This window comes from Lytechinus pictus, chromosome 3 (assembly GCF_037042905.1).
Source record: "Lytechinus pictus isolate F3 Inbred chromosome 3, Lp3.0, whole genome shotgun sequence".
Taxonomy (NCBI): Eukaryota; Metazoa; Echinodermata; class Echinoidea; order Temnopleuroida; family Toxopneustidae; genus Lytechinus; species Lytechinus pictus.
In genome coordinates this window covers 44,847,913-44,860,223 of record NC_087247.1, presented here as the reverse complement: position 1 = coordinate 44,860,223, position 12,311 = coordinate 44,847,913, and the positions used below count along the sequence as shown (strand labels likewise).

Sequence of the window (12,311 nt, the reverse complement as noted above, 5' to 3'; positions counted from 1 at the left end):
GTTTTTTGCCTCTTAGTGATATTGATAGCCTTTCTCTCGTTGTCGATAATACCCGCTATGACAGTGATTTTTGGTAATAACAGAAAATGGACGGAATTCACAGAAACAGCCTTTTGAAAGTGGCTTTTCAAACGGAAAATCACGTAAAATGTATTTTTCTTCAAAATGCAAAGAACAGCAACACAAATTACTCCAAAATCTCAACAAAATACGAATACTCACTAGCCACAAAACATGATCTCATTTTGCTGTAATCATAACAATCCAAGCATCGTGACTGCACTCGATCTTTCAAGTACCAACTAACGTAGAAGGCAGCACACGGCTGTGTGTTGCTACCCTCTAAGTTCGAAGATGTACAGCACGATATCAAAATGGCGGATTGGCGAAAGTTGTTTACTGCTCAGAACAATGTCCAAAAAGCCCTCAAAATTATCAATAAAACTTCATCCAACCCTAAAATAATGCCAATAACGTGAAAGGTTAGGATGTATTTATGCTAAATGTGTTAAAAGATGTTATGTATGTTTTTTACATTCAATGAACGCGGATTTTAAAGCATTCTTGGTACAGTGGCAGATACAAATTTTGACCAACGCAAGAATTGTGATATTGCTAATTTTCAATCAGTGCATAAAATTGCGTAGTGATTTTGTTCTTTTTTTTTATAGTTATCCATATCTGTAAGATATTTATAGCAGGATATTGACATAGAATTTTCTTACCAATAATTGCACTAGTTCACTGTTAAAAAACAGAAGAAAATTGTCATATTTTGTAGAACTCACAAATAGGCAATCCAGTGTCACTATCATTGAGCATGAATTTCCAGTCACAAAATTTAGGTCCAATATTATTTGAGGTCAATGAGCTTTAACAATGTACTGGGTGTACTGTTATTATATTTTTTTAAGACTTCACTAAAGATAACTAAGATATAGTTCACTTTAAGCAAGTTGGTAGCTCATGAGCAACTTTTCAAATTTTTCATTAAAATTTAGGAACACTGTCACTTTTTAATGAATATGACAGATATTGCATAACATAGCATTTGTGATATTTAAATTAGATATCCAGACCTGCCAACCAGTACGTTTTTGGCGTATTTAGTACGTTTTTGCAACCAAAATACGGCAAATATCGTAATTTATTGAGAAAAATCATCTCTACATGTCTCTATTTCATAAAACTTACACAAATTTGGTTAGTAGATCAATGTAATTTCAAGTAACTTGTTTTTTTTTTCATTTTGTTCAAACCAGGGTAAGATATACATATGTTTAAATGTTTGTTTTTTTCATCTGCAAGAGCAGTGCGCATTTTAGCTTACATGCAGCTTGAGCGCCGCGATGAGCAAGTGCGCCTCTCATTTTATTACGAAATACACTTGTGGGGGGGAAAATACACTTTTTTTTATCACAGAATACACTTTTTCATTCCCAGAGGTTGGCAGGTCTGGATATCAAGTAATTTTTTTTTTCTTTATTGTTCCTTTATTTTCATTTTGCAGCCAAATCTGGGGAGAGCATGATGAACTTATACAGTGATGTGGCTGGAGAGATGAAAGGTCTGGCCACATTGGTCTTTGTTGATTGCAGGTAATATAGAGTGATTTTATTTAACTAACAGAGTTTTAGATTAAAACATCTCATGAATTAAGCTTAAAAACTCTTGTCTCATTGAATAATGCATCTTTTTTTAGATCATTAACCATCCATCCACCTAAAGCAATACTGTAGATAGAGAGCTTGCATTTTTTTTTACATTTGCCCTCTTGTAATTCTGAGAAGCCCAGCAAAAATGTTCCCCTTCTATGCAAATGTCACTGTGCATGAATCATCATCCTAAATAAGGACACTCTCTCTGGCGGACTGATAAATCAAATTCAGTTAGCAGCAGGCCTTAGGCCAGAAGAAAGCAAACGTGTTTTGTGCCTACATACTGGTGTGTGCAACCATGTACTGCTTTGTATGTCATCAATATTATGATTTAGGGTAATATAAGGCTGTGTATGTTCCAGTCATTTATAGCAGCGGTGTCTATGACAATTCAGAGAGCTCTGTGAAGATAATGGCAGTCAGTGTATTATCTACATCTGATTGGATTCATTTATTATGACTCATGCTATATTATATTTGTTTAATTTGGAAGATGGAGGGGGGGGGGAGATAATCCATCAAATTCATCCAATAAATCCCATTTGTGTATTGCTGAAAATTAGTGTTTTTGGGTCGTATATTCTACATTACTGTGGCTGTCTTTTTAAGAGGGAAGTAAACCAGGTTTCTAGTAATAACCAAATGTGGATTAAAAGACAATAGCACTGGAAATGGGGTCCGGAGAGGGTGTGCAAAAAAAATGTATATATTTGTAAATATGTGATTAGATAAAATGAAGACTGAATTGTGTGATTGTTTTAAAATATTTTTATTACTGTGTGGAGATATTAAACTGCAAAATGGTATTGTGGTGTGCAATGATCTCAACTTACCATTTTTCTAAAAAGATGAGTCTAGAGGATTTCTTGTTTTTTAAGGACAAATATTTGTTTCCTGCATGAGTTACATTGTAGATGTAGTCATGTCCTGCTGAGATTTTTAGTGCAAGAGTGGCAGTGCAGTAGCTCAGGAAGAAGAGTGAATAAAGAGAGGAACGGAGATGGGACCAGAAAGGACAGGAGCCCATTGCTGAAAGAGTTGCAATCAAATGAATTCTAAAAAATCCAACGCAACTGGACTTTCTGCCATATATCTTAATTGCTTATGACTTGCATGTGATTTTTGTCCCTTTTTCTTTCTCTTTCTTCAATGGGCCCCAAGAATTGATAAAGGGATAGGAATCTATTAGGTCATGTACATATATGTGTTGAGAGGAGGAAGGGGAGGTCGAAATTCGGGTCGGGTGTCCGGGGGGGGGGGGGGGGGGGTGGAACGTTTGGTTTATATGGGAGAGGTTGGGGTACTAGTGTAAGTTGATGTTACAGAAGGGAAGATGGGTTCAGGTCAGCATGAGGTCAGGAAATTGAAATTGGTTGATAATGGTTGGGTGAGTGTGCAGGAAGGGAAGAAGGGTGGGTGAGAAGAACATGTGGGTGGATGTAGGGGGATGGCAGGGTGAGGGGGGGGGGGGGGGGTCAGAAGAGTATGTAAGCCTACAATTAGGGGAGAGAATGAGTTTGCCAAGGTGAGAGGAAGGAAGGGATTGGGGATGGAGACAGAGGGAAAGACTACAGGTAGGAGAGAATACAGAGGGAAATGTAAAAAATAATAATATTGGAAAAGTTAGAAGACTATGATGCCAACACAAGTGATTCATTTACTGTATGCTATTTTCATCCTCCATTTATTTATCTCCCTCTCTCGCTCTCTCTTCTCTTTCTATCTGCTGTTTTTAATATCTACAGCGAGGCCAAGAAGCTATGTAAAAAATACAAGATTTCACCCTCACCAACAGTTTTGAAACATTATAAGTAAGTAATTAAAATGCTGGGGTTTTTTTAAACTAAAAATTAACCCCATTGTCAAGTACATGTTATTGATTTTTTATCACAGGAAATATTGCTTAATTGAAAATTCCTTGTTACATATTAAAAAAATGGTGCTTGCAAGATATCCAAATAATTACCAGCATCAATAGTTCCAATACTATGCTAAGGAAATGAAAATTGAAAACATTATTAAATTATTGACATTAAATTCCTTTAAATGTTAATTAATTGCTTAAAGTGAAACTAAACACAATAATTCATAGTTTCTTACTTTCATATCTTAATTCAAGTTGTGTTAATTATGGGATACTTGATTTCACATGTAATATCTAGACACTGCCCCCCCAAAAAAAAAAAATGAATGAGAAAGCATTAAATAAACATTGTGTTGAAAAGAAATTAGGATAGTCTTGTTATACATCAATTACAGACTTTCTTTTATATTTCTAAATATGTAGATATCCCTAGTAATTAAATGTTACATTAGTATTATTTATCCCACATCTCTGACATTTTCTCATGAATTATTTTTCTGTATGACAGAAATGGTGATTATCATAAAGATTATGACAGGCAAATGAGGAAAAAGGTAAGGAAGGAAAGCTCAATTTCAAGAGTGAAATGAAAATTGAATAAATATTTTGCTTTGAAATCACTTTTATACATTGAGACATATACCTATCCCATTGAGGAGTTGTGGAATTTTTATATTAGATACTGTAGTCTCAGTGATTTGCCATTAAAGAATCACATACACATTTACATTTATTATAAAGTACATGAGGCATGTATCCTATATCTATTTTAAATCACTTCATAAACTATTTGTTTGAATGATATCATATGATCAGTAGAGGTAAATTGACTTTGTCTGGAATGGAAATCTTTATTTGTAAATCTGTATAGTATTACATGTATCTGCTTACAATGTACACGTTATTTTGTTAAATGCATGTACAATGTATCTATAGTCAGAATGAAGTGTTGAAACTTACCATTCCATGAATGTGTTGAAACTTACCATTCCATGAATGTGCAAATTGTTTTTAGAGCATGGTCATTTTCCTTTGGCATTTTTTTTAAATATTGTATATTTTTCCTGTTGAAATCATCGGCCCAAATTCACAAAGGTGGTTTTTAAAAGACCATCGGTTGAACCCTTGGTTTATGCAAATTTCCTGCATAAATTATGCTTATTTACTGCATATATTAAACAAATGTCTAATGCTGATGCGCACTTTTGCCACAACACGCCTAATTGACGTCTGTTGCCATGGTTAAGTATGCTATTGTATTCACGAGTCCATTGTTTTGAATTAATGAGTCCACTCTTTAAACAGTGGATTCATGAATTAAAAAAGCGTACTCAAACATGGTAAAAGGCGTCAATTAGGCACAATGTGACAATTGCGGGCATTAGTATTGGACACTTTTCAGTATACATGGTAAATTAAGCGTAATTTATACAAGAAATCTGCATAAATCATGGGTTCAACCGGTGGTTTTTAAAACCACCTTTGTGAATTTGGGCCATTGGGTGTCCTTGAAATCTGTGAGCAATGATCCCAGTTATATAGGAGGTAGAATAACATTTAGTGATACAGCATTTGCTCCTGCGACAATTGCTCTTGGGCTTTATTTCATCTAAGAATAGGGTTGCAACATTTGCAGTACGGTTTTATGTGGGGTTTAGCATAGGAATCATATAGTATTAATCCATGGTTGAAGTAGTGATTCGATTAGTGTGTGAAATTTATAACGGAGCAAATATTATGGAACCTATAAACATGTATATCGAAGGCAAGGGATAATTTGTCAGATAAATAAACAAAACATATGTCCCTGTATTGGTAGAGTTTTATACAGCAGTGAATTTCATGCATATGTAATACATTTAGCCTACCATAAACCCCTACTGCTTTGTATGTGGTTTGTTATGCTTTTTTCTTCTCCAAGATCTACCAAGATAATTAGTGATTAAAACGTCCAATAATATTTACATAGTTTTTTTCCTTTCTTTCTTTCTTTGATGGTAACAGTCGTTAATAAATTTCCTTAGAGATCCAGAGGGAGATATACCATGGGAAGAAGAGCCAGATTCTGACGATGTTCTTCATATTGAGAGTACAAAGGTAAACTTTTAAATTGAAATTAACCCATTGCATGCAGGAGCACTGTATATTCTGTACTAGACCTATGATATTGAAATTCAGTTGTCAGAAGACTTTAAGTTTATTTTTTTTCATGTGAGATATTTGATAAGAGTTCTAAATGATTATATGTTTGATTTGTTGCAATTTAGTCTATAATTAAACTCATCTTACGTTAGACTTCTTACGTTAGACACATTGAATGGATAAATAGGGCATCGCTTAGTTTTTCTTGTTGTATTTAATTCAGAAAATGCAATACGTCATTGAAGGCTCTCTGGGGTTTTAGTAAGTACTCCCGAAGTGACGGTCTCTAATCCAGATTATTTTGTATGTGAATGTGTATGCCCTGAAACTATATTGTTGCAGATAATGTGAAAACATAATTTAGTGGATCTATTTTGCGATTTTCATTCCTTAAAGGTCAAGTCCACCCAAGGAAAATGCTGACTTGAATAAATAGAGAAAAATCAAACTAACATAGTGCTGAAAATTTCATCAAAATCGGAAGTAAAATAAGAAAGTTATGACATTTTAAAGTTTCACTTATTTTTCACAAAACAGTGATATGCACAACTAGGTGAGTCAGTCGATGATGTCCATCACTCACTATTTCTTTTGTTTTTTATTGTTTGAATTATACAATATTTCATTTATTATAGATTTGACAATAAGGACCAACTTGAATGAACCATATAGTATCAAACAATGCTAATTCCACATGTTCAGGGAGGAATTAATCGTTGTATCACTTGACAATGAGGAGAAAATTATAATATTTCACATTTCATATAATAAAATACAAAAGAAATAGTGAGTGGATGACGTCATAGTCTCCTCATTTGCATACCAGCCAGGATATGCATATTACTGTTTTGTGAAATTAAGCGAAACTTTAAAATGTCATAACTTTCTTATTTTACATCCGATTTTGATGAAATTTTCAGTGTTATGTTTGTTGCATTTTTCTCTTTTTATTCCAATCAATTTTTTGTTGGGGTGGACTTGTCCTTTAAGTAGGATCCCAGTCAAATGTGTATTTAAAACTTTTTGTGTAAAATGATTACTCAAGCTTGGATTGTTCTAAAATGCATTTAGGGTAAAATTCAATTTTACAAAGAATTAGAAGAAAAAAATGGAACAGTCATTACACTAATTTAAGTTTAGATTATAACTTATGTTAAATGATTCACCATATTGAACATATACCAAAGCTTTAGACTGGCTTTACTACAGTGTTTGTAAATTCAGTTTATTGATATGCAATTATACATGGTGTGCATGTGTTTGGTTTTAGACATTGTAACTCCAAAGAATCTTTAAAGTTTCTCCTAATTATCTATTTTCTTTTTACTTCTGATTTCTGTAATTCTATTTCAGGAATTTGAAAAGTTGTTAAGCAAGGAGAAAAGACCATTGTTGACAATGTTTTATGCACCATGTAAGTAATAATTTCTTAGATTTCTTCATATTCAATCATAGACGGTGGTGCTAAAAAATAGTGAACCCCACCAGAAAATGAACACATTTAAAGTCCGTCAAGTTCTGCCATGTTTTAAATATGTAACTGTGAAGTCAGGTGATAATATGTTTCTTTCAATAAAGATTGTTTCTCTGGGTTTGCCAAACATTGTAGTGTTGTTGTTGTCTACATTCAATGCTCAGCATTTTTGTGGTGGGGTTCACTTACTTGTGAGCCAAATTGTAGATGTTTCTGAAATGTTGAATAAGAAAGTTATACATTGAAGCCAGATAGGATAATATTTTTGTTCTAAATGGTGCTTCCCTCACAAAAGAACACCTTATTTTCTCATGTAGTTATCCAAGGAATAACTTCCAGTTGAGAAGGGCTATTTAAACGAATAGTATAAAGAAGACATTTGTGTTTCGTTTGGCATTGTGGTTTCATGAAATATTCAAAAGTGAACTTGATTGGGTATGAGGAGATGGTAAATATTTTTGTTCTGTATTCTATCTATGAATCTCACTGGTAGTCCTAAGGACATATTCAAACAGTTTATCATGTTTGTATTTTCTTAATTTATTGTCTGTGTCATCACACTCCAACGTCACTTACTAAAATTGCCTCACATGCTATCCATGACATTTATCACTGTTGAAATGACCTTGTTCTGTTTTTGACTAATTCTTATTGCATTAACTGTTTATGTGTGTATGAGATAAGGTACTACTACCCCCCCCCCATCTTGTATTGTTTTTACTAGGGTGTGGTCATTGCAAAAGAATGAAGCCTGAATTTGCAGGAGCAGCCACTGAACTGAAAGGAGAAGCAGTAAGATGAATGTCTCATTTCACTTTATTGTTTTTTATTTAAGGACTTGAGAGTCAATCCCGAAGTACAGTTCTAATAAAAGCCTAAAATTAGCAAAATCATACCAACAAACTTTTTATGAAAATCAGAGCTTGTTATTCGTGTTTTTTTGCATACATTATGGGACTGCTACAGTTAAGATGAGAAGCATTAATAAGGAAACTCTTGAAAAAGATGTTTTTACAGTTCAACTCACATATTCTAAATAAAACACAAGCTCTTGGGTACTATCAATTCCATAAATTTCAAAATTTGCGAGTTCATGATGACTGATTTGTCATTTCTTCATAACATGGTCAATTATATAATATTTCTAGTGCTATATTAAATGAATTGGTGCAAATAAGCTTTTTTCATTTAGAAAACAGCAGTTTATGGAATTCAAAGTACACACATATTTGACATGACCCAAAATTAAACTTTAATAATCATAAAAACTCAATCATCTGATGGTGGATTATTTGAACAATGAACTTTCAATGATATGTTGCGTTGCTCATATACATGATGTATTTCTACTTCCCTTAGAACAACTTGACATAAGGGTAGCATTTCCCTTTGATAAACTTGCATGTAATTATCATATCTTAAAAACATACTATTTTCAATGAAAATACCTGACTCAAATGATAAAAAAATTATCAAATGTGTCTTCCGTCTAATTTAAAGGGGTAAAAGAAACTTGGTTGGTTGGAAGAATTAATCAAATGATGTTTGTGAGTTTAAAGATGCCTTCCTTGTCGGGCTCACTCTATTGTAAAACAATAGTACAATAGTGCATAGAAGTTAGAACTTCCTTTATGAAACATTATTACAATGTTTTTATTGAGATATTAATTGTCACTTTGAAATGTGATATATAGAAATTATTAATATTGTATAGTAATTGTTCAATATAAATTTATCTTTTCCCCATTATAGTATTCAAATAAAAGTTCCTCTTTCGTATCCAACTTTCATTTGCATGATATTATTAAAAAGTTTTGTTAGTCCATGTTTTGTCTTTTTGCCATTACAGTATTCATATGAAAGTTCCTCTTTCATATCAAACTTTCATTTGCATGATATTATTAAAAAGTTGTGTAATTCCATGTTTTGTTTTTTCCCCATTACAACAATATTCATATTTAAGTTCCTCTTTCATATCAAACTTTCATTTTGATGATATTATTAAAAAGTTGTGATAGTCCATGTTTATATTGCAAGATATACATGTATTCATTTCTAATATTAGTTTGTCATTTCCTAGTTTTATTTTCACTATTTTATTTGATCGTTTTTTCTCAATCTACAAGGTGTTAGCTGGCATGGATGTGGACAGACCAGAAAACATGGCTACTAGACAGGTTTATAACATTACAGGATTCCCAACAATATTATATTTTGAGTAAGCAAGATACAAAATTCGATTTGAGTAATCATGTCTTCTCTCCATGCAAGTCTAGGGGTGTTTGCTATGATACAAGGCTTAACTAACTTCTAATGTAAATTTAAAGTACTTATTCAAATATGATTATTATACAAAGAATGTACAGAGATATTCAACCTGTATATTTGAGATATTAACAAAATAAAGTTTATAATAAAAATTGACAGATGTATATTCTTTACCTTTCCAGTCTCATTCAATTTTCATCATGATTATTATTTAGATGTAGGGTTTTAGAGGCACAGATACTTTTGACGTCTTGCAAGGTTTTTTTCAAAAAGACAAAATATTAAAACTGATTTTTAATGTGTATTCCTATGAAAACTGTCCAATATTTTCCATGTTGGATGAAATTAATATTGTGCCCTGCCCACAAGATTATCACTGGTTAATAAATGAATGTGTGCATGAAGCTTTGTTACGTCACAATGGAATTGCATTGCATATAAGTTGGCAGTAGGAGTGGCACTGGAGCAAGATTGCGTCAATTTATTGAATTCAAATGCGCTTGCACTATACACTAGTGCATCTTTACAGAAAAAAAAAAAAAAAATGACAGTACTCAGTCGCAATGCTCATGATTTACAGGATTGACATAAAGTAGTGTGTAAAAACCTTTTTTTGTTAATTTATGTTTCGCTTTGTGGGGGTATCTAAATAATAATAACAATATTGGATTCGTCTCCGACTCATCCAATATTGTTCTTCATCTTATATAATATTTTTAGGCATCTCACTCAAGGCCATCCAATATTCATGATTATTGCAGAAGAAAGGTATTTACAATTTACAAATTACATGTTTATAGAAAGTGAAAGTGAGTGCTTTCTGTTGAAAATATACATAGATTGTAAATAGTCTTGCGCTGTATAATCATGGACATTTCCCTTGGTTGGTATTGATCTGTACTTCGTTCAACTCTATTCCTCCTTCACCATTTCTCATTTTCTCCCTCTTTCTTCCAGAAAAGGAAAAAAGAAGTTTGATTATGGTGGTGAGAGAACAAGACAAGGAATTATTGATTGGATGGAGGAGTAAGTTTTTACAGCTCACATACTGTTTATTCCAATGTGACTTGATGTAATTATTACCTAGGATTTTGTTATGTATTTTTTTTACCCCAGGATGTTTGACAAATACTAAGATTGACTGAAAGGCCACTGGTTGTTTTCACTACTACACCTTATTAATCTGTGCAAGAAAATAAATGTGCAGGCTATGTTGTTTGAAGATTTGGAAACATGTCTCTTTTATTTGACATTAACTTGTGATTGTAGAATGACACAATATAAATATGATGATATAAGAGTATTTTGTCAGTAATGTCTATTTGAAGCAATCTCTTCCTTTGAGTACAATAACGTTTGGTAATTATCTAAGGCTTTACGATATAAACCCACATGGAAGAATTTGAGAAGATTGAATATTTTAGTGATGTATGCTTTTCTTTGTTTAAAATATTTTGTATAACTTTTTATTTTCTGTTTATCAGCCCTCAGCCACCCAAGGAACCAGAGAAGGAAGCAGAATGGAGTGATGAAGAAAATGATGTTGTTCATTTAGAAGACAATACTTTTGATGAGTACATTTCTAGCCATGACTCAGTTATGGTCATGTTTTATGCGCCATGTGAGTACAACCTAGAATGAGGAGGAAGAGGATGGTGATTGCAATTGTTGTGTTATTGGTGTTGGTGTTGGTGATAGTGGTGGTAATGATCATGATGATGTTGACGATGGGGAGTAGGAGGATGGTGATGATTGTGATGATAGTTCTGTGTGTGAGGTGGGATTCTAGTCGAGAGTTAAAAAGAATGGAGACATAGGACATGGATGATGGTAAGATTGTTCACAGATTAAAAGAGGTGAAGGAGAGAGATGTCAGAGTTTCATCTATCATTACCTCAACCTTCCATATATTTCTGTCTTATTTATTCAAAGGGTGTGGTCACTGTAAGAAGATGAAGCCTGAATATGTAGATGCAGCTGCAGAACTCAAAGAGGATGGGGTAAGATTGTACTCTTGAAATATCTCAGTAACTTCTTGAAAAAAAATATGATTACATCATATAAGTAAATAATTATTTGTTTTATTCTTAAAATGAATAGAATTTGCAATATATACTCGTGTCTTTATGAGACAATGATATTCCATATAAGGATCAGGGAAACTATTTCAGTTAAGGTGTGTTGGCACTGTCACGTAATGGACAATGCTTCTGAAGCATACAAGATTTTGTCTACTAATTTGCCTCCAAATTAGCATTACATGTATTTTCTTCTTTTCTAGTTTGAGGGAGTCCTTGCTGCTGTTGATGCAACAAAAGCTAGAACTTTGGCTGAAAGATTTGAAGTCAAAGGATTCCCAACGCTTAAATATTTCCAGTAAGTGTAAAATATTTTCAAATATCCTACATGCACTGTTTGGTGGTACTGGTAGGAGAGTATTTTGTACATATTTTTTATAATTTATACAAGAATCAGAATATTTCCCAAAAAAATTAGCATGTAAATGCACTTTGTTCAATTTTCTTCAGTTTTCCATATTTGATTCTTAATCTTTTGAATAGGTTGGTTTTTAGCAGCGAGAGTGGGATGCAAAATGGATCTGTGAATTTATGTATTTATGCATGCACATAGAATTACGTCATGTTTTGAAATATTACAATGATAATGTGCTGTTCTATAGCACAATGAAGGATAGGGTATCACCTCAATGCATGTTAATGTCTTGAAGGTTTCACAGCATGCTGAATGTAATATTACTCCTTGGGTTTGTTTACCATTTGATTTTATCTTGCAGGAATGGAGAACATGCATGGGACTTTAATGAAAGAACAGCAGACAAATTTGTTGAACATTTAAAAAAGTAAGTTTTGCTCTTGGTTGATTTTAGTTTTAATCTCAGTGTACG

General features: G+C 32.9%; 1 protein-coding gene across 1 annotated transcript in view; it reads left to right on the top strand.

The window, feature by feature from the left end:
* LOC129257167 (protein disulfide-isomerase A5-like) overlaps window positions 1-12,311 on the top strand; it is a 31,772-nt gene that overhangs the window by 6,339 nt on the left and 13,122 nt on the right. The window contains exons 3-14 of the mRNA XM_054895435.2: window positions 1,511-1,598; window positions 3,404-3,469; window positions 4,031-4,076; window positions 5,527-5,619; window positions 7,018-7,078; window positions 7,863-7,930; window positions 9,265-9,356; window positions 10,364-10,432; window positions 10,891-11,027; window positions 11,339-11,406; window positions 11,688-11,782; window positions 12,201-12,266. Of these exons, the coding sequence (XP_054751410.2) occupies window positions 1,511-1,598; window positions 3,404-3,469; window positions 4,031-4,076; window positions 5,527-5,619; window positions 7,018-7,078; window positions 7,863-7,930; window positions 9,265-9,356; window positions 10,364-10,432; window positions 10,891-11,027; window positions 11,339-11,406; window positions 11,688-11,782; window positions 12,201-12,266 (949 nt within the window). The remainder of the gene's footprint in view (window positions 1-1,510; window positions 1,599-3,403; window positions 3,470-4,030; window positions 4,077-5,526; window positions 5,620-7,017; window positions 7,079-7,862; window positions 7,931-9,264; window positions 9,357-10,363; window positions 10,433-10,890; window positions 11,028-11,338; window positions 11,407-11,687; window positions 11,783-12,200; window positions 12,267-12,311) is intronic.